The sequence below is a fragment of the Mustela nigripes genome, chromosome 2 (assembly GCF_022355385.1).
Source record: "Mustela nigripes isolate SB6536 chromosome 2, MUSNIG.SB6536, whole genome shotgun sequence".
NCBI lineage: Eukaryota > Metazoa > Chordata > Mammalia > Carnivora > Mustelidae > Mustela > Mustela nigripes.
In genome coordinates, this window is record NC_081558.1 from 7504585 (window position 1) to 7526791 (window position 22207).

General features: G+C 51.1%; 1 protein-coding gene across 4 annotated transcripts; it reads right to left on the reverse strand.

The window, feature by feature from the left end:
- Window positions 1-14591: 14591 nt before the first annotated feature.
- Window positions 14592-22207, reverse strand: S1PR2 (sphingosine-1-phosphate receptor 2). Of its 4 annotated transcripts, XM_059388970.1 has the most exons (4): window positions 21991-22207; window positions 19868-19953; window positions 19410-19450; window positions 14592-17107 (listed from the first exon to the last, which is right to left on the reverse strand). In XM_059388970.1, exon 4 carries the CDS (start codon window positions 17063-17065, stop codon window positions 16007-16009), a length of 1059 nt encoding a protein of 352 aa, XP_059244953.1. In that variant the 5' UTR covers window positions 17066-17107; window positions 19410-19450; window positions 19868-19953; window positions 21991-22207; the 3' UTR covers window positions 14592-16006. The 4 variants fall into 4 exon arrangements, with proteins under 4 accessions (XP_059244953.1, XP_059244952.1, XP_059244955.1 ...); XM_059388969.1 differs by lacking the exon at window positions 19410-19450; XM_059388972.1 differs by lacking the exons at window positions 19410-19450; window positions 21991-22207 and adding an exon at window positions 21692-21977.

Below are 22207 nucleotides of genomic sequence, written 5' to 3' on the forward strand. Positions count from 1 at the left end.
CGAGCCCCACATCGGGCTCTCTGCTTAGCTGGGAGCCTGCTTCCCACGCCCTCCGTCTGCCTCTCTGCCTACTTGTGATCTCTCTCTGTCAAATAAATAAATAAAAATCTTAAAAAAAAAAAAAGAGAGAGAGAGAGAGAGATGGAAATAACCCAATGTTCTTGGAAAGATGAAGGGTTTCCAGAAAATGTGGTATATACAATGGGTTATTCAGCCTTAAAAAGGGAAATCCTGCCTTTTGTGGCAACCTGCAAGAATCTTGAGGTCATTGTGGTAAATAAAGTAAGCCAGTCACAAAAAGACAAATACTGGGGCGCCTGGGTGCTCAGTTGTTAAGCATCTGCCTTCGGTTCAGGTCATGATCTCAAGGTCTTGGGATCGAGCCCCACATCGGGCTCCCTGCTCTGCAGGAAGCCTGCTTCTCCCTCTCCCACTCCCCCTGCTTGTGTTCCTGCTCTCGCTGTGTCTCTCTGTCAAACAAAAAAATAAAATAAAATCTTAAAAAGCAAATACTGCATAATTCCACTTATTCAGTATCTAAAGCAGTCAAAGTCTCAAAGAAAAAGAGCAAGCCAGGCCTAGCTGGCTTAGTCAGTAGAACAGAGGGCCCTTGATCTTGGGTGAGTTCAAGCCCCCCTTGTATGTAGAGATGTAGAGATTACTTAAAAAAAAAAAAAAAAAGATAAAAATAAACTTTACAACTGTAGAAAAGAAGAACCATGGTGGGGACCAGGGGCTGGTGAGAGGAGGGAGAAGGAAAGTAGTTCAGTGCAAACAAATTCAGTTTTACAAGATGAAAAAGTTTCAGAGATCTGCTGCACAACCGCAGGCATGCAGTTAACACTACTGTTTACTCGAAAATAGTTAAAATGGTAAGAGTTATGTCTTTTACCACAATAAAAAATAAACCATTCATAGAGGGAGGAGTTAAAAAAAAAAAAAAAGTACCTGCTGAAACAACAATAAAAACCTCTGCCTTTGGCTCAGATCATGATCCCAGGGTCCTGGGATCGAGCCCCGCATGGGACTCTCTGCTTGGCAGGGAACCTGCTTCCTCCTCTCTCCTCTGCCTGCCTCTCTGCCTACTTGTCACCTCTATCTGTCAAATAAATAAATAAAATCTTAAAAAAAAACACAACACATCAGAACGAAGTTACAAATTATGGTACATTTTTACATTTTCGTATTACAGATTTTATAAGTCACTTGGTTTGTAAACACACATGTATACTAGGTTTCCCCAGCAGCTGGTGGGGGGAGGTCAGCCTGGCCAGAAGTGGGTCTCAGACTGTTTGCAATGGATTACCCATACATGGCAGGATCCAGGAAGACTGAAATATTAATAAGACTAAAATTAATAGCTAGTAGTATTTTTAGCAGCACTTACATACTATACTATTCTCTTTAGAGGAATTCGTTTAATCCTGGAATATTTGTCACAAAGGAGTCTGGCTCAGAGGCTGCTTACCCAAGATCATGGACTAAGGAAGCAGCAGGGGCCATGAATTCAGGGGTCCTTAGCTAAGGAGCCCGAATGCAAAACAGTGATACCCAGCTGGCTGGTTAGTTGTCAGGCCCCCTGGAGGCCCAGAGGCAGGGCTGGGGGGGAGTAGATTAAAAAGTAAGAGCAGAAAGGGGGTGACACAGAAGACTGTGTCACCAAAGGGAGGCTCAGGCCCCTGTAGACCAGCCAGAAGCCAGTATTCGGGGCCCCGGACACACCTTAAGACACAGGGTGCTCATGGGACAGGGGAGAGAGGAGCGATAGACTATAATTCTTTGTCAGGGGACTGCGCTCACAGGGGAGCAACCGCACTTAGTCAAGGCTCCCTCTCAGGTGATTCCTTTACTGAGGGAGGATTTAAATGGTTTTACAGATGGGGCAAGGCCTCAGGGACATAAAGACTGGCCCCAGGAATATACAGGTGACTCCTGAGCACCTCCAGAGTGAAGGGTTAGACCACTGGAGACCCATCCCCCACCTAAAAATGGGCTCAGCCCTTGAGAGAAATGAATGGAACTTCCAGAAGAAACCGGGTTCAGCTCTTGCTGGCATTAACCCCGTCTCCACCTCTCAGTCTCTGAAGTAGTGCTCATAAACACCTCAAGAGAAAGACTTATCAGGCCTGAGCTCGTCACTTTGGAGGCCACATTCCAGCCTTCAGCTGAAGGGCCACCCTCCAGAAGCCAGGAGAGGCTACGGGTCAGCCCAGCCAAGGTCAGGGCAGCCCAAAGCGCCAGGGCCGGTGGGGAGATAGCCACATGCCTTGAGCCACTCAGTCGGAAGGCCAGAGCTGAGTCACCCCACCAGCTGGGGAATTAGTCATGGCCACTGAACTCTCTCTTGGTGCCAGGCCCAGCAAAAGCTTTAGGCAGTGGCAGCAGCACTCCAGGCTTCAAAAGGGACACTTTGCCACTCACCCCAGACAAGGGCCAGGCAGGAAGACCAACAGGGTGGGCCTCTCAAGCATGCATACGCTCACACACACACACACACACACACACACAAACACTTCTCTCTCTCTCTCTCTCTTTCTCTCTCTCGGCTCACATGGCCAGGAATCAGATCTGGAAAAAACAACTCTGGAGTGTGCTGGGCGGACCCACTTGCTTTTTGCAGGGCCCTTGAACAGGCAGATGGCTTACTGTTTGGGATCACAGGAGGCTTGTTACCAAGCCTAGCAGCCTTCAAATCAGTGTACTGATATGCCCCTCCAAGGACACCCCAATCTAGATCATCTTCAGCGCTCTCCCAGATGACTTGCCCCACGTCCTCCCTGGGCTGCCATTCAGGCCTCTTACCACATATTCAGCTATTGAATCCCCTGCCAGTGGGAGGGAATCTTCTCAGAATCCATCTGATCAAGTCCCCTCCTCCCTAACCCATTGAATGGACCAGAAGGCCTTCTCAAGGTTCTTAGAGTAAACCCATCCCTTATGCATTTAGCCCCACCCACATCAGCCTTTGCCATCACTCCTTTGCTCCCCCCAGTTGAGCCACACCCTGGTCACTCTGGGCCCCTTCCTGCGTAAGGCCTGTGGTAGCCAGCCTCCAAGAGGGTCCCCAACATTCTTTGCCTTTTGGTATTCATCCCCTTGTGGGGTCCTCTTGGAACCAGGGCCAAAGGAAGATGGTAGAAGTGAAAGTGCGGGACTTCTGAAGCTAGGTCATAAAAGACATCGCAGTACCACCTTGTTTTGGTGGCAGAAATCAGCCGCCATATTGTGAGGATGCTCAAGGAGCCCTGTGGTGAGCCAGGGCAAGAGGCACTAAGCTGCCGGCCATGGGCGTGAGCCACTTTGGAAATGGCCCCTCCAGCCCCAGCCAAGCTTTCTGACCACTGTAGCCCTTGCCAATACCCAGCTGAAAGGTATGAGAGATCCTCAAGCTGGAATTGCTCCCAGGCTCGCTTTGCTGCTCAATTCCCAACTCACAGCAACCATGAGGGATAATACAAGTGAGCTGTTCTAAGCCACCAAACTTTGGGGCTTTTTGTTATATAACCATAGTGTTCTGCATTTGCTGTTGCCTTAGTCTGGGAAGCCCTGCTGTTTCACACACCATTTCTCCTGCTTAGAAAATCTTTAATTCATTCTTTCTACTTTGACTCAACCATCACCTCCTTCAAGGAGAATTTCCTGATCTCTCCAGCCCAAAAGGTGTCTAGTAGGCTCTTAAGACCATAGCTCTTTCTTTTAGAGCCCCCTTTTTAAAAGACTTTATTTATTCATTTGACAGAGAGAGATCACAAGTAGACAGAGTGGCAGACAGAGAGAGAGGAAGCAGACTCCCTGCTGAGCAGAGAGCCCGATGCAGGGTTCCATCCCAAGACCCTGGGATCATGACCTGAGCTGAAGGCAGAGGCTTTAACCCACTGAGCCACCCAGGTGCCCCTCTTTCAGAGTCCTTACTTCAGGTGGTGATCACATAGTGTGCGGTGACAGTTTAGGTCAGTCATACCTCCCTATGCCCAACACCTAGCAAAGTGCCCAGGATATAGTTGATACACAATAAAGATTCATGGAGGGACACCTGGCTGACTCAATCAGTAGAGCAGGCGACTTGATCTTGGGGTAATTTCAAGCCGCCATGTTGGGCATAATGATTACTTTTATGGGGGCATGCCTGGGTGGCTCAGTCAGTTGAGTATCTAACTTCAGCTCAGGTCATGGTCTCGGGGTCCTGGGATTGAGTCCTGTGTCTGGAACCCACTCAGCAGGGAGTCTGCTTGTCCCTCTCCACTTTCCCCTCCCACTATCCCCATTCATTATCGTTCTCAAATGATAAAAATAAAATCTTGGGGGCATCTGGGGGGCTCAGTGGGTTAAGCCTCTCTCTGCCTTCAGTTCAGATCACGAACTCAGGGTCCTGGGATCAAGCCCCACATCAGGCTCTCTGCTCAGCGGGGAGCCTGTTTCCCCGCTCTGGCTCTGCCTGTATCTCTGCCTATTTGTGATCTCTCTTTTTGTTAAATAAATAAAATCTTTAAAAAAGAAAAATAAGGGGCACCTGGGTGGCTCAGTGGGTTAAGCCTCTGCCTTCAGCTTGGGTCATGATCATTAGGGTCCTGGGATTGAGCCCCGCATCGGGCTCTCTGCTCAGCGGGGAGCCTACTTCCCCCTCTCTCTCTGCTTGCTGCTCTGCCTACTTGTGATTTCTGTCAAATAAATAAAATAAAATCTTAAAAAAAAAAAAGAAAAAGAAAATAAAATCTTAAAAAAGGAGATGATGATGATGATGATGAGGACAACCACCTCATGGAACCCTGCATAGATGAGGGTGTGATGCTTGTTCCTCCCTGCTCCCAACATTAAATGTTTAGTCTACAAACATTCATCAAAATAACAAATCCACACACTTTTTAAAAATAAAAGATGTTATTTATTTATTTATTTGACAGAGAAAGACACAGCGAGAGAGGGAACACAAGCAGGGGCAGAGAGAGAGGGAGAAGCAGGGTTCAATCCCAGGACTCTGGGATCATGACCTGAGCTGAAGGCAGATGCTTAACAACTGAGCCTCCCAGGTATCCCTGCACATGCTCTTATTCAGCTATTCTACTTCCAGAAATTTCTCATAAGATTTGGTCATATATATGTGCAAAAGGAGAAGAGGACACAGCTATTGACTAACTTTGTCTGCAGCAAAAGACTGGAAATAACCTAGTTCTACTTCAGTGAGATTTAGTTAAAATAAGTGTATTCCATTCACATAGTGACAGATCCCACAATAACAAAAAACAAAAGGATATTTTTTCATATAGTACCTTAGAGGTTTATTTTTAATTGCTAATACAAAACAAAGCAAGATGTAGAACAGAGTGCAGAGTAGGATACAGATTATATGGGGGGGGGAAAGGGAGAATTCTGGGTATTTACTTGTTTATACATAAAGCCTTGGGAAAGAAACAAATGGTTAACTTCCTGGAGATAAGGAATGTTAACTAGCAGGGTAGAAGCTTTGGGCAGGAAGAGGAGTTTTTCTGAGGCTTTTTTTTTTTTTTTTTTTTTTGCCTTTTTGGAATGCTGGAACATGTGGTTATTTATGTCAAACAAAAACAACTGGCAGAGCAGCAAGGAAAGCCTGTCTTTTCAATAAATGATGCTGGGTTCATTATATGGCTGGCTATATGGAAGGAGGTAAACCTTGATCCCTACCTCACACCATACACAAAACTGAATTCTGTATGTTTTCCACAATTAAATGTGAAGGCAAATTCAAGGAAGCTTTTAAAATAAAATATGCAACATCTTTGTGACTTTAGTTTCTTTAACAAGACCTAAAGCACATTAATCATAAAGGAAAATATCAGGCTGTATTAAGAGGATTTTTTTGTTCACCAAAAGATGCCAGTAGGGGTGCTGGGTGGCTCAGTGAGTTAAGCCTCTGCCTTCGGCTCAGGTCATGATCCCAGGGTCCTGAGATCAAGCCCCGCATGGAGCTCTCTGCTCAGCAGGGAGCCTGCTTCCTCCTCTCTCTCTGTCTGCCTCTCTGCCTACTTGTGATCTCTGTCTGTCAAATAAATAAAATATTTTTTAAAAAAGATGCCACTAAAGACAAGACACAGATGTATGTCCACTGACCAAGGACTCATATCTACAATACACATTGAATGCCTTTGAATTAATTAGAGGATTATCTGTCTCTTTAAGTGGACTAGAGTTGAACAGTTACTTCACAAAAGAGGATATCAAAATGGCCAAGACTCATACGAAAAGCTGCTCAACATTAGTCATCAGAGAAATGCAAAATGAAACCACAGTGCAATATCAGCTTACACACACACACACACACACACACACAGATGGCAAAAATGAAAAAAAAAATTGCAAGTGTTAGCAAGACCAGAATGCTCCTAGAGAAGTCCAAAATGGTATGGCCACTTTGGGAAATGATTTGACGATGTCTACTAACATTAAATGTACCTCTGCCCTATGACCCAGTAATTCTACTCCTGGAATGAGTGCCTCTACACCAAAGGATGTGTACAAAAATATTCATAGCAGCTTTGCTCACGATAGCCAAAAACTGAAGACCACACAACATCTAACAATAAAACTAACAATTATGGGGCACCTGGGTGGCTCAGTGGGTTAAGCTGCTGCCTTCAGCTCATGATCTCAGGGTCCTGGGATTGAGTCCCGCATCGGGCTCTCTGCTCAGCAGGGAGCCTGCTTCCCTCTCTCTCTCTCTGCCTGCCTCTCTGCCTACTTGTGATCTTACTCTGTCAAATAAATAAATAAAATCTTTTAAAAAAATAAAATAAAACTAACAATTATGTATTCAAACAATGGAATACTAAACCTAGAGGTCACAACCTTTTTCTGAGAAGGGTCAGATAATAAATATCTCAGGATATGCGGGCCATATTCTCTGTCACAACAATTCTACTGAGCAGCTGTGGGGTGAGAAGAGCCATAGACGATTATGTAACTGTGCGGGCACAGCTATGTTCTAATAAAACTTTATTAGTGGACACTGAAATTGGAATCATCTCACACTATTTTCACAGGTCCCAAAATGTTGTGCTTCCCCCACCACCAAAATTAATAATAGTAAAACCCGGGGGGCGCCTGGGTGGCTCAGTTGGTTGGACGACTGCCTTCAGCTCAGGTCATGATCCTGGAGTCCCGGGATGGAGTCCCATATCGGGCTCCCAGCTCCATGGGGAGTCTGCTTCTCCCTCTGACCTCCTCGCTCATGTTTTCTCTCATTGTCTCTCTCTCAAATAAATAAATAAAATCTTTAAAAAAAAAAAAAACAAAAAAAAAACAAAACCTGGGGCACCTGGGAGGCTCAGTCATTAAGCATCTGCCTTTGGCTCAGGTCATGATCTCAAGGTCCTAGGATTGAGCCCCATATCTGACTCCCCCCTCAGCAGGAAGCCTGGTTCTCCCTGTCTCACTTCCCCTGCTGGTGTTCCCCCCCTTCGCTGTGTCTCTCTCTGTGAGAGAAATAAATAAAATTAAAAAAAAAGAATTATAAAAACCCTTCGTAGCTTATAGTTCCTACAAAAGCAGGCTGTCAGGTGAATTTAGCCTGCAAACTATACTTTACAGAACCCTGATATTCAGTATTGAGAACAAGCACTCTATGCTGGCTAATTGAATTTAAATTAAAAAAAAAAAAAGCACTCTATAACTCCATGCAAAATCACAGACAAATCTCAAAAACAGTATGCCAAGTGAAAGAGTCCATGCCTAGAGGAGGACCAACCACATGATTCCGTTTATGTAAATCACCAGAGTACGTCTCACCACTTCTCTAACCCACTTCAAGCTTGGGCCTCCTTCCTTCCTTCCTTTTAAGACACTTAAGTTCTGCCTTTCCTCCCTCAGCCCACCCCAGGCTTCTTCAGCCTGCCTGAGTCCTGTGGCCACCACCCATTGTAGCCACCAGGCCCTAAAGGAAAACAGTGGACAGACTGTGAGGAATCACCCACCTCCTGGCGCTTGAAGGGAAAACACACAGCAACCGCTCTGGAACTGCAAAGAAAAATCTTCCTCACCACACTGAGCAGGAATGAGAAGTGGGCCTTCCCTGGACCATTAAATCAGAGGGACTTCACATGAAGCCTCTCCTTTCCGGAAATGACCACTAATTAACCACAAGTGCCTCTCCAAAGGCAATCACTAAGTGATTAAAACTACCTGGGAAAGAGACGTGAACTGACCGTCTCCAATGGGGGCATTGGAGATGCTTCTAGAAGTTTCCTCGCACTCCCAACTGTGGCCTTGGAGTCCTGAACCAACGAACCAGGTGGAAGGAGCCAGAAGGGCACGTGTTGTGTCCCAACCTGGGCACTGCTGATATTTGGGGCCAAATAATCCTTTGTCATGAAAGACTGTCCTCTGCCTGGAGAATGATCAGCGACATCCCACTTCCATCCTCCGGTGGGGCAACCAAAAATGTCTCCAGACTTGGCCAAACATCCCCTGAGGGTGTGGATCACCCAAGGTGAGAATGATTTCCACGCAGAAATGATAAAACAACAGCCTTGTCCAAGCCATATTTCCTCTGGGCAATATCTTACAGACTAAAATCAGCCTTGCACCAGCATCTGAAAATTGTAAGTCATAGATAGGTCACATCAGGAGCAGCGCAGAGTGAAAATGCAGAGTCCTGGGCCCCGGCATCAGATTCTACCAGCCCTGGTAGTACCCAGGAAGCTGTATTTTTTACAAGCTCCTCGCCTGTGAAAGTTTCAGAAGCATTTTCCCCAGCTTTATTGAGGTATAATCACCAATTAAAACCTGCATGTATTTGAAGTGTACAACATGAGGCTTTGATATACGCATACATTGTGAAATGATTACCACCACCCAGCTAATTAATACTCCTAGCACGTCACTTAGTTATCATTTTTTGTGTATAGTAAGAACACTACTATCTTAGAATATTAGAACTGTACAATACAGTATTAACCACAATCGCCATTCTGTACGTTAGATCTCAGAACTTATTCATCTTACTTTTTAAAAGATTTATCTATTTATTCATTTGAGAGAGAGAGAGAGCAAGTGGTGGGGAGGGGAAGAGGGAGATAGAAAATCTGAAGCAGGTTCCGAGCTTTGTATGGAGCCCGACATGGGGCTTCATCTCAAGATCCTGAGATCATGACCTAAGCTGAAACCAAGAGTCGGACACTTAACAAACTGCACTACCCAGGCACCCCAGAACTCACTGATCTTATAACTGAAAGTTATGTACCCTTTGACCAACATCTCCCCCATTCCCCCCTCTTCCCAGCTCCTGGCAACCACCATTCCACTCTCTGCTTCTGTGAGTTCCGTTTTCCTAGATTCCATGTATAAGCAAAATTGTTTGCCATTTGTCTGTGTCTGGTTTATTTCACCTAGTATTATGTCCTCCAGGTTCATTCACAGTGCAGCAAATGGCAGGATTCCCTTCTTTATGGCTGAATAATATTCCATTGTGATTATGTATGTGCACATCGCTCTCACACTTTTTTTCACTTTTATTTTATTTTATTTTAAAGATTTTAATTATTCTTTATTTGACAGGCAGAGATCACAAGTAGGCAGAGAGAGAGAGAGAGAGAAGTGGAAGCAGGTTCCCTGCTGAGCAGAGAGCCCGATGCGGGGCTCGATCCCAGGACCCTGGGATCATGACCTGAGCCAAAGGCAGAGGCTTTAACCCACTGAGCCACCCAGGCACCCTCTAATTTGTACCTTTAACACCTACACCACAGTCATCACTAAAAACGAATCATTCACTCTCAACTTTATTTCCCCCCCCTTCTTTTTTTAATGATTTAACTTTTCCAGACAAGACATTCAGGGAAAGATGATGAACATCAGATGTCTGAATTTTGGGAGAATACACTTGTTTTGTAGACAAATGAGAAAAAAGAGCCAGGAGGTAGAGATTAGAAGGTAGACCAGAAATCCTCTGTAAACAATGGATCCAGTCAACGGTTGTCCCTGCATGACCAAGCCATTAGGAGTAGTTGGACGGGAGAATTTATAAAGGTGGGATCAGGCTGACGGCATCTAGACGTCCTGATCAGTCTTAGTTACCAGCGAGCGAGAGAGAGAGAGACAGCCAGACTTCATGTCCTTTTGATGCAAGTTTCCAGCATTACCTATCAAGAATTGAAGCCAAAAATACCAATCTTGAATCTGACAGGAGACCTGTTAAATGGCCCGGGGCTGCTGTCGACTAATACCAACTATGGGAAACTGTCCAGGACAAACAACCTGGTTTCTTCAACAGATGAGTTAGGACAGAAGGAAGGGATGGAGGTAGGTTTCTCCCCTACCTCCTCTCATGCTTTCTTTCTCTCTCTCAAGTAAATAAATAAATAATATTTATTATATTGCTTATATATGTTTATATAATATACTATTTGTTTATTCATGTGAGACAGAGAAAGAGAGAGGCAGAGGCAGAGGGAAAAGCAGGCTCCCCATTGAGCAAGGAGCTCCATGTGGGACTCGATCCCAGGACCCTAGGATCACAACTGGAGCAGAAGGCAGGTGCTTAACCGACTGCATCGCCCAGGTGCCCCATAAATAAACTCTTTAATAAAACAAAAATTTAAATACCTCAGAGATTCATTAACTAGATGCCACAAGAGGGCCTTGTTTGAATTCTGGATCAAACAAGTCAAATGTTGATCAAAAGTCAAATGTTAAGAAAGAAAACAGAGACAGATGGGGAAATTTTTAACACTGATTGATACTTTTGATAAGCCTGATCATGGTATTGTGGTTAAGTTTTAAAAAAAGTGTCACTTTCTTCTAAAAATAAAAAGTGGAAGAAAATGATGTGATAGCCTCTGATTTTCTTAAAAAAAAAAAAAGTCGGTGAGTAATAATTGGTTCAGACAAGAAGAGATACTAAATGACTGAAAATTTGGCAAGTAACAGGATATTTACAGAGTCTCAGAGTACCTCCCCACAAGATACTTAATAATTACGAAGGAGGAAATGATAAGTTTCAAGTGGGGAAATTTGGCAAACGCAATTAAGTGATCAAAGTTAACATTGCCGGTGATGGGACTGAGAAAAACACCTTACTTCTGTGGTATTTCTGCCAAAACTGCATAACCTGAATCTAATCATGAGGAAACATGAGACAAACCCAACGTGAAGGACATTCTGCCAAATTACTGACCTATATTTTTCAAAAATGTCAAGGTCACAAAAGACAAAGAAAGGGTCAGAAACTGTTCCGATTGAAGGAAACTAAAAGGACAACTGCCTGCCACGAGTGGTCTGGGATTTTCTTCTGCTCTAAAGGTCAGCGCTAGGACAATTGGTGAAATCTGATGAAAGTTTATAGATTCCTGATTTTGATCATTTTACTAAGGTTCTATTATGTAAGAGAGTGTCTTGTTCTTAGGAAACACAGTGGAGTATTTAGGTAGGTAGTTGGATGGTGGATGGATGTATGGGTAGATAGAGAGGGGGATGGGGGGGTGAGGAGGGGAGGAAAGGAGGGGGAAACAGGGAGGGAAGAGAAATGAAGAGGATAGAAGCCTGGACCGCTGGCAGCCGGGCATCTGTCCTTACCCAGGACCAAGTTCCTCCAAAACCTTTTTTTTTTTTTTTTTTAAGATTTTATTTATTTATTTGACAGACAGAAATCCCAAGTAGGCAAAGAGGCAGGCTGGGGGCGGGGGGAGCAGGCTCCCCGCCGAGCAGTGAGCCCCACGCAGGGCCAGATCCCAGGACCCTGGGAGCACGACCCGAGCCGAAAGCAGAGGCCTCAACCCACTGAGCCACCCAGGCGCCCCCCAAAATCCTTTCATATGAGAGAAATCAATTTCTGTCTCTCTCTCTCTTTTTTTAAAGATTTTTCTTTTTTTTTTAAATTTTATTTATTTATTTGACAGAGAGATCACAAGTAGGCAGAGAGGCAGGCAGAGAGAGAAGGGAAAGCAGGCTCCCTGCTGAGCAGAGAGCCTGATGCGGGGCTCGATCCCAGGACCCTGGGATCATGACTTGAGCTGAAGGCAGAGGCTTTAACCCACTGAGCCACCCAGGCACCCCAATAAATAGAATCTTTAAAAAATAATAATAAGTGGAAGCTACAATGTCATTCAAAATAATAATAAAGGTGGTAAGACTTATGAATTTTTTTTTTAATGATGGCATAATGCCGAGAGAGTTCAGCTGCTCAAAGGCTATGGAAACCAGATCTGCAATTTAGAATTGTGCTGTTAGTACTCTAGCCAATGGCCACTTGTGGCTCTTCACTTTTAAATTAATTAAGATTAAAACTCAGCTCCTGCATCGCACTAGCCACATTTCACATGCTAGACCCTTAAAGACCAGCATTTTACCAGGTTATTGTAGATGATTCTGATGCTCCCTAACGGCCAACAGCCTCTGTAGGGAAAATCATCTTGCATCCCTGTGGGTTGGTCTGCTCTGTTCTAGGCTCCAAGATTTGAGAGATGTCAGCAAATTAGATCTTCAGGCCAGAATACCAAGAAGGATCAGATGTGACTGCAGTTTTCAGCCAAGGACCGCCAGGGTTCAAATCCCTGCCCCTCCGCTCATGTGCATGACTTTGGTCAGATTCCTTGACCTCTCTGGCGCTTCCACTCTTTTGTTTATTTGTTTGTTTGTTTGTTTTAACCAGACTGCCAATAATAGAGTCTACAGAGCACCCCAAAACATTGCTTTTTCTATTTTATTTTCTTCATAGGAAATAAACATCTCACTGAAAAGACCAGTGTGTGCTTTCATTTTAATTCATTTGACAAACATTTATTGAGCACCTACTGTGTCCTCACCACTGTTCTGAGCACCATGGCCAAGCAGTGAGCAGGACAGATACAAACCCTGCTGTCACAGAAGTGGCATTCCAAAGAGGGAGGAAGAAAATGATCAGGATGAGACGCCTGGGTGGCTCAGTGGGTTGGGCCTCTGCCTTTGGCTTGGGTCGTGATCCCAGGGTCCTGGGATGAGTCCCGCATTGGGCTCTCTGCTTCCCCCACCCCACCGATGACAGTAGGCCATCTGTCTCTCTGCCTACTTGTGATCTCTCTCTCCGTCAAATAAATAAATAAAATCTTAAAAAATAAATAATCAGGATAAAAAGGAAAAATGTGTTGCCTATTAAGAGAATAACAAGGTAAGTAGCTAGGACTGGAAATGTAAGCATGGCCAGAGGCCTCACCCAGGGGGATATTTTATTGTAGGCCAGAAGGACCAGAGAGGCAGCACAGGCATATGGGGGGGGGGGGTCATTCCAAGGCAGAAGGAACAGCAGGTGCAAAGGTTCTGTGGTAGGAACATAGCAAGTACCATTCAAGATGCTACAGACAGTAAGACGGTTGCCGTCCTTTCTTCAAGATGCTCACATTTTAATGGAGAGGAGATGGATAAAGTGATCTATGACCTCCTCCCACGTGATAAGCAGGAGAGGGATTGGGTAGAGTAGAAGATAGGGCAGGCCTCTCTGAGGAGATGGTGTTTGAGCAGAGGCCGGGAAGGAGGCAGTAGAGAAAGCAGGTGTGTATCCGGAGAGAATCTATCCACGCTGGCCTGGCCCTATCTCTTCTGTTCCCTCCTCTCAGCTCGGGTTTCCAAGCAGAGGTTGTCTGTGAACCGCTGAAGGAGGGGATTCGATGGGGAATGCAGACCTTGCAGCGTGTGGTGGCTGGCTGCCCCACTCCTTCTCTCATTGGCCACTCTAGTGTTTGCGTTGGCGTGCTGGGTGGGGCTCTAGCTTAGGGGACTGTGTTCCCCATCAACGCTCCAAATCTATCTTCAAAAGAGCTGCTGGGCCCTGTGCCTCTGCGCAGAAGGGAGTGTCAGCCTGGAGCTGAGCTAAGAACCCACCCCCCAGCTGTGTCCCATCTGGGTTTCTCCCGGTTCTGGGTGGGGTCTGGCAGCTCTACTCACACCCCCTCTACTCCTTCCACTGCAAAGAGTGGGTGGAGGATACTTTCTCTGGCCCGGTGGTGGGGCTGGCGGGATCCAGAGTCAGCCCAGGGAAAATGTTGAAATCCCTTGTACCGGGTTGCAAACTGTTCCCGCCTGAGTTCATATCCAGACAGGCCCTTGCCCCAGCTAGCTGTGTGACCCCGAGCGGCTCACTTACCTTCTCTGAACCCTCATCTCCACGATAGTTCATAGTAACTCCCACCTTCTGGGGATTCACGTCATGGGAAGTGCTTGACGCAAAGTTACCCATTCCTTTGGGGAAGACTGAGCCCTGGAGGGTCATCAGGGTCCATGTCCCCTAAGACCATTCTCCTAGGGAGGAACAGGTAGGTAAGATGAGGTGAAGTAGGGGACCCTCCCACACCTGCCAGGCTATCTCTGAAGGGAAACAAGGAGGTCAGGAATCTAATTAATCACTGGGAAGGGCCAGACAGATGCCCTAAGGGAAAGGTCAGCATTCACCCTGTTTTCTCAGAAATCACTGTAATCCTGGCTTGGGTGAGGCTCGGGGTTGGGGCACAGAATAGGAAGGATGACCAAGTATGAGCGGCCTGGGCAGCAGCTACCCTCCCCATCCCGCCCACCCTCTCTATCCCATGCACCCTCCGGCCACCGGGTGCTAGTTAGGGCAATGGCCACCTTAAGTCTCAAAAGACAACCACCCAAACGAGGAATTGAACCGTTTATTGGCCTGGGTCCGGGTCTCAGGCACGAGGGGCATCTGGGGAGCTGTATGGGGGGGAGACAGGCCCCCGACTGGCTCCTTGCCCCCCAACACCCTCTTCCCCAGCCTTTGCATTCACAAGAAATTGCTTTGAGGCATGAGGTTTCCTTCCCCGAGGCGAGCTGTACCCCAGCTCTCAAGCGGGGAGATGAGCCAGCAATTACAAAGGGGTCTGTGCGGGGGCCGACCCCTCTTTGGCAGCTTCAACACAGACGTGAGACAACAACAGCATCCATTCTGGGGGAGCCCAGTGGGGAGAGGAGGTCACACGCATCACACACACGCACACACAGACACACATAAATATATATTTGTACCGCAACATCCCTTCCATTTATCCATGGAATTTAGCGAAGTCCTTCTGGGGCAGGCGAGAAGGGAGCACCCCACAATCATTGTCCTTGGCTCCCTGGCCCCCATGTTTCTCCATACAATGCAACTTGAAAGGAGGCACAGCGGGCTCAAGGCTGCCCTGCCTCAGGAGATCTGGTTACCCTGGCTGCGCTGGAGGTGGGAGTACCTTGGGCAGGGGGGTGGTTTTTAGGAATGGGGGTCCTCTGCCAACAGCTCCCCTAGAACGTTCTCAAGTTCCACCCTTTCCCACCAGGAGGCCCAGAGCCCTCCTCAGGCCCCCAGACCAGTTTTTCTAGCCCGTGGTGACTCCTTTGTGCCCCAAATAGTGCAATTGGCCGATGAGGTCTGAGAATAGCATCCAGCATCTACCCCCAACCCTGTGGTTTGCCAGCATCGCGTGGAGAGACAGAGGAAAGGGAAGAAGCCGCCGAAATGGGCAGCTGGTGAAATTTGGGGAAGCTGTGGACTGGGGCCTTGCAACTGTCAGCTGGGGCCGCCCAGGACAGTCAGGGAGGAGGCCTCCAGCCCTTTGGGAACAGGGGTTGTGGGGAAGTGGCTTAAGGTTGTCAGGAAAAGGTGACAGCGGGGCTGGATTCAGAGAGGGAAGTTCCATTCAGGGCAGAGGGTCAGAGAGTCGTGAAATGTTGAAATCCCTTGTATCGGGTTGTGAATTGTTCCTGCCCTGAGCTCCCCCGCCCTGGAGTGCCACCTGCCGTGTCACCTGAGTGCTTGCCTGCTGTGTCACCCAGGCCCCTTCCAGGTCCCCTGGAGCCTCCCCGCGATCCGGTTCTGAAGGTGGTCACATTAGTTACTGCACTAGCCTCTGACCCCATTGGAGCTCTGCCATCTGCCCGGTGGGGGGTCTCAGCGGGCCGAGGGCAGGGTGAAATAGTTTCAATGTCACCCAGGTCTGTGGTGTATGGGCATCTTGCTTCGCAGCCCCCTCTCTGTCCAGGGAGACAGCTCACAGAGCCCTGTGCTATGGCCTGGTGGCCTACTTGCTCCTTAGACCACCGTGTTGCCCTCCAGAAACGTGGGCGACGTAGGCATGTGCGTGCCCCTCTCCAGGGAGCTGGAGCTGCGGAGAGGCAGGAGCCGATGGCCCGGGGTACCCCCCCGCCGTCCTTGAACCCCCGCCGCCCGCCTGCAGCACCGCAGCGGCCGCAGCACCTCCCGCCGCAGGTCCCGGCTGCGCCACGTGTAGATGACGGGGTTGAGCAGCGAGTTCAGAGTGGCGAAGGCAAAGAAGTAGTGGGCCTTGTAGAGGACAGGGCAGGACCGGACAGGGCAGGCGTAGTCCAGGAGCAGGATGCTGAAGGCCGGCAGCCAGCAGACAATGAAGACACCCAGCACGATGGTGACTGTCTTGAGCAGGGCCAGCGTCTGGGGGCCGGCCACGTCGGCGTGGCTGGAGCGGACCACGCAGTAGATGCGGACATACAGAGCGACAATGGCCAGTAAGATGACGGAGAAGATGGTGACCACACAGAGCACGTAGTGCTTGGTGTAGAGCGGCAGAACAGTGGAGCAGGCCTCGAGATGGCCCAGGCAGTTCCACCCAAGGATGGGCAGGCCGCCGAGAGCCAGCGAGATGAGCCACGAGGCCACAATCAGCAGCAGCATACGGCAGCTCTTGTCGCTGCCGTAGAGCTTGACCTTGGCAATGGCCACATGCCGCTCAATGGCGATGGCCAGGAGGCTGAAGACAGAAGCCGAGAGTGTGATGAAGGCGGAGCCCTCTCGGGCAAACCACTGCACCGGGGTCAGCCCCAGTGTGACTGGACCCGACAGCAAGGTATTGGCGACGAAGGCCACTCCTGCCAGGAGGTCCGAGGCGGCCAAGTTGCCCAGGAACAGGTACATGGCTGAGTGGAACTTGCTGTTGCGAGCGACCGCGATGAGCACCAGCAGGTTCTCCACCACAATGGCGAAGCAGAGGATGATGATGACAACCAAGGCCACCTGGCGGGAGGGCGTCTCCTGACTGTCCAGAGTCTCCTTGGTGTAATTGTAGTGTTCCCGCACCTTGCTGGGGCTTAGGTACTCTGAATACAGGCTGCCCATGGTGGGGCTCAGTGGCCCACCAGGGCCATGGGGCTGTCAGAGCTGCAGAGAAAAAAGACAGACAGACAGACACATGGGTCAGTGCCATGGCTGCTTCCTGGGTTCTGACTTTGGGTGGCTGTGGTTTGAGTCCCAGCTCCCTCCCTTCTCACTGAGTGGCCACACAAAGTCAGAAGCATCATCTTCCCTGCTTTACCAACCGGAAACCCAGAGAGGTTAACTCACTTGCTCTAAGTCTCAAAGCCGGTAAGTGGTAGAGCCAGAAAACCTCCCCAAAGCCTCTATAACCTCAAGGTTGTGAGGTCTCAGAAGAACAGAAGCTCCCCCAAAGAGCACGAGGGACACAAAATAAACTTCCAGAACTCTTGCTCACCTCCCCAGACAGCGAGCCTTGGGCAGAGCCTGGAGGGCTCATCTCCCTTTTGGACTACACTGGAGCCCGGGGCCTCATGCCGCCTGCCAACCTGGGTCAGCAAGATGCTGGCTGCTGATAGCACCAACCCCTGCTCATTACCACCCACTGCCCTGGATTTCAGGCTGGGTCTAAGCCTTGCGGCCATGGGTGCTCCCGAGATAAGGTCTTGGGGAGACACCAGGGCGGCCCTGAGGTTTAAGCGTCTAAGAGGTCATGGCATCTTCAAGGATGAAGACCTTGGAGGCACTCCCGGGTTCAACTCCACTCCACCTGACATGCTGTGAGACCTTGGGCAAGTCACTCAACACTTGGCCTCTCACTGCTATGTCCTCATCTGTGCAATGCGGAGAAGAAAGCCCGCTTTATAGGGGAAATGGGAAAATTCTCTTGAATGGCACAAGAGGCACCCTTAGTACATAGCAAGCACTCAACAAATACTAGCCTATATACTAGCCCCTCTCTTCCTACCACACACACAGCTGGGGACTAGGTGCCCTCCAGCCAATCTTTGGGGAGGGAATGTAGACTGAGTTAGCCACGGCAAGATTCCCAACATCCTGTTCTCATCAGCACCATCTAGCCCTGCCCTGGGACAGAGGGTCCCAGAGGGGTGGGCAGGGCGCTGGCACCCCCCTCCCCAGCCAGGATGAAATCCAGATGTGAGGCCCCAGGAAGAAGCAGGGTGGAGTCCTCACTTCCCAGTCACATCCGGTGTGGGAAAGGCTGGGAGGGGGTGAGGGGATGGGGGAGCCACAGGAGACCAGTCTGGGAGGTCCTGGCTGGGAGGTTGGGGCAGCTGCTGCAGCGCTGAAGCTGAAGTCATGTGAGCCGAAGAGGGGGCGAGAGGCACCCGGAGAGGGGGTTGAGAGGAGAGGGGGGACGGACATTTGTTTCCATGAAAGCCTGAGTCACCCCCCCCTCAAGGAAAACTGAGCTGTGGGGGGAGGGGGCGGGAAGAAGCGTGGGCAGAGAGGCTGAGAGGCCAAGATCACGGCCTCCTCCCAGCTTGGTGGTGGCGGTGGGGGGTAGTCTCAGAGGGGCTGGTGCAGTGTCTGCCTTTGGCGGAGGGGAGCCAGGAGGAAGCTCCAGCCTTTAGCTAATGGGGGAGGGAGCGGGAAGAGCCCTCCCTAGGTGCCTGGAAACAGGCCTGGCAAGGAACACGTGTGCTCCTGGAGTACCGTTCCAGGAAAGGCTGGTTAGGCTGGTTCCTAGTGAGCCTGAGAATTATGGGGGGCTTCCGGGGTTACCCAAGCCATGTCAGTCCCTGGACGCCCCCTCAGGAGAGGCCCTGGCCGGGGGCCTGACAGAGGCAGCTGCTCCCCCTGGGTGAAGGGGCATCCGTCCTAGTTTGGAAACAGAGAAAGGCCTTGTGCGCATCCCCGGAGACTGCCGCCCCGCCCAGATCGCCAAACAGAGGCCCCTTGTTCCGCTGCCGGATCGGGCCCTGGGCGCCCTGATGCCCTCTGGCCGTTGCAGGCTGCAGCCGGCCGGGAGCTAGCCTGGCCCTGGCCTCCGCCCCACTAGACCGGCCTTCGGGGCAGAAACAGCCCGCGCCCTGATTGGCTGATCTTCAATCCCAGGGCCTTGAGCGATTCGCCCATTGGCCTGAGCTTTCCGTCCTCGGCATTTGATTGGCCCTGTCGGGGGCTCTCTAAGGAAGGCGCTCGTGATGGGTCCTTTACAGGCCGACCACATCTTTCAGAGAACAGAGTTAGGGCTGTGTGGATGTCCCTGGGGACAGTGTGAACCGCAGCCTGACCGCCAGGTCACGCCGACCAGACGCCCCCCAGGCTGCCCTGCCCTTCTGGGCCCCTCCTGGGGTTCATGACTGAGAATCGAGGGCCCGTTGCAGGCCTGGGAAGCACCCGTGCTGGTGGGCGAAAAGCCTAGGTCACCCCCTTCCCCCCTCCCTCACACGGGGCCACCAACCTTCTGGTCTGGCAGCCAAGAGGAAGATTTATGGAGGTTTCCTGGAGAAATAAGAATTGGGTTCAGTCCTCACAGCCCAGAGGCCCACCGAAAGTCTGTCTTCTTCCCTGGGGTGGGGGTGGGGGGCGAGACCGGGAGCTGCACACTCACTTTCTGCAGCCCTTGGAGGCTGTCAAGGCTTCCTCAGAAGGAGGGGTGGCTCGCCTAGTTAGAGAAGGGGAAACCGAGGCCCACACTGCTTCCCTCTTCTCATCTTCCCCACTAGGACTCTGCTGAAGACAGAGCTTAAGGCAGGCTCATGCTTCCCAGAAAGAGGAAGCGGGGCCTGGAGACTGGGGCTGGCAGAAGAGGCACCCCCACCCAAACCAGGCCGATAGAGGCCTTGGCTGCTCCCCTCCCTGGGAGGCCTGGCTCCCCTCCCCAGACCTGGCTAAACACAGGGCTTGTCTCCCGCTCACCTTCACCAAGGCCGTCTTCCCAGAGGCTCAGTAAGAGGTCACTGGTTACCATTCCCTGGTTACAGCCAGGGAATGGCCAGGCCGGCCTGAAATGCAATGAGAGGGACAAGTGACAGGGTTTGGAGGGAAGGGAAGATAGACCAAGACTGTTTCGTGGGAGATTAGAAGAGAGGAAGGACATGGGAAAGCCTCAGCGGCTTCCAGGAGCCCCTCCTCCAAGTTCCACTGAGGCAGGCCCTGTGCTAACAGTCCCACTGTCACTCACTGATCCCTGCCATTGGCCCTAGGGTAGTATCCCCACCCCTACTTTTGGTTTTCCTTAAGCGGTCAGGAGCGCCCTACGCTGCGGTTCTCCGTGCAGCAACCAGGGGGAGCTGTTTAATTCACAAAGCCAATATACTGTGTCACTCCCTCACCTCCTAATTCTTCCATGGCTCCCCGCTGCCCAAAATGGCCTGGCCCTTGCCCATCTAGCCTCCTCCCACGCCCCCCCAGGGCCTCTCCACTTCAACCACGCTGGCCTCCTAGGTGCCATCCCCATCCCTACCTCAGAGACTTGGCTCTCCCTCCACCTGGCATGCCCTTCCCTCAAATTCTGGAATGACTGTCTTCCCCTCCTTCTGGTTTCGGTTTTAAGGTCACCGGCTCAGAGGGATCTCCTCTGACCGTTGGTCTGCCATAGCCACCTTCCCGGGGGAGCCTCTCTATGACAGCATCTTACTTCATTGTCTTCACACAACTTGCCCTCCTCAGAGATCATTATTGTATTTTATTGTGTTCTGTCTGGCTTTCGTGGTAGAATATGAGTATTGGAGGCCAGCGACCAAGTCTGTTTTCAGCCCCTTTGGCGTGATGCCTGGCACACAGAAGGCGCTCTGAAAACGTGTGCTGGATGGATGGATGGATGGATGGACGGACGGACGGAAGAGTGAACAAAGCCCCGAGGGTCCCCGAGGTAGAGGCACCTCAATTCAGCCTAGCCCCCAAACCACAGCAGAGGCTGGAGAAGCCTCGGGTCGCCGGCAGCCCCCTGACGGTGCGAAGCCCAGCGCGTCTCCGTGGAGACAGCGGCAGGACCCGCCCCCGCCCTCCGGCTGCAGTCTAGGCCTCCTTATCTGGCGGTGGAATGCGCGGTATCCACGCTCGCTCCCGCTGGGGCCTCTCTCGCGACAGCCACACGCGAGGAACCCCTACATCTCCCGTGGCTGGGGGGGGGGGGCACCTCTGCGTCCTGCCAGGAGCTTCGCCCCAATATTCCCGGAGGGCTTAGAGGCGGGAGTTGGGGGGTGGGGTTGTGATCCCAGTTGCAGCCTCTTGGTAAATACCAAACCACCATCGCGCCACGCGGGGGTCCGTGGGCTCAGCGCGTGGCTCCCGGAGCATCTGACTGGCGCAGAGTCGGGGGAGGGCATGGAAATCCCCGGGTGAGTCAACTCGTGCCCGAGGAGGGGGCGAGGTTCCGACGCTCAACTGGGTCCCCGAACACACGAGGTCCGTGCCACGGGTGACTGCACCCCCGCCCCGTCCCTGGGCCCCAGGTGAAAGGAGAGGCGCGAGAGTCACGCACTCACGTTCCCTTTCCTTCCAGAACAAAGCCACACCCCCGAGGGGGTGACTGAAGAAGACGAACTACTCGGGGAAACTGAGGCACAGAGGCAGACTAGCAGGCGGTGGAGCAGACGGCCCTCCCCGGGGACCCCGCCCCTGACTTAGAAGCTCCGCGGCTCGCTGCACCTTTCGCTCTGGCTCAGCCGGAGTCGGCCTGCGGGAGGGCCCCTCCCCTTCACACACACACTCCCCAAACCCCCCGGTCCCGGAGCACACCGCTCTGCCTCCCAGTCTCTGGCCGAAAGAGCTCGGATCCGCCTTCTCTTCGGCGCCAACTTCCTGCCGCCGGGGAAGGCGGGGAGCTCAGTCTGGGGGTTCGCAGCCGAGGCTGTAGGGGCCGCCCGGAGTCGTGGAGAGGGCGCACAGTGACCACTCCCTCCGTGCAGCAGAAGCACGGGCGGCGCGTGCGCGCCCCGGTGCGCCCTCGACCCCTGGCCTGGCTACCCAGCTCCGATCCTGCGACTCAGGGATCCCGGGCCCGTCCTTTCGGCCTCCCACTCGTCCCGCACACTCACCTGGCTGGGCCGGCCCGGGTCCCTGCCCTGGCCGGAGGGGCTCGCTCTGGCGTCTGCGTCCCCGGGACGGCATCGGCAGGGGCTGGGGCTGCCCGCCGTACTGGGACTGCGTCCCGGGGCTCCCGACCGGGGACAGAGGGGGGCGGGGAGAGACACCGCCTAGCCCCCCCACTCGCCCCGCCCTCCTCCCCTCCCCTTTCCGGCGGCGGCTGCAATG

Excerpts from the sequence above, each read along its gene's own strand:
- S1PR2 (XM_059388971.1), bottom strand. The coding sequence starts at position 17,065 with ATGGGCAGCCTGTATTCAGAGTACCTAAGCCCCAGCAAGGTGCGGGAA.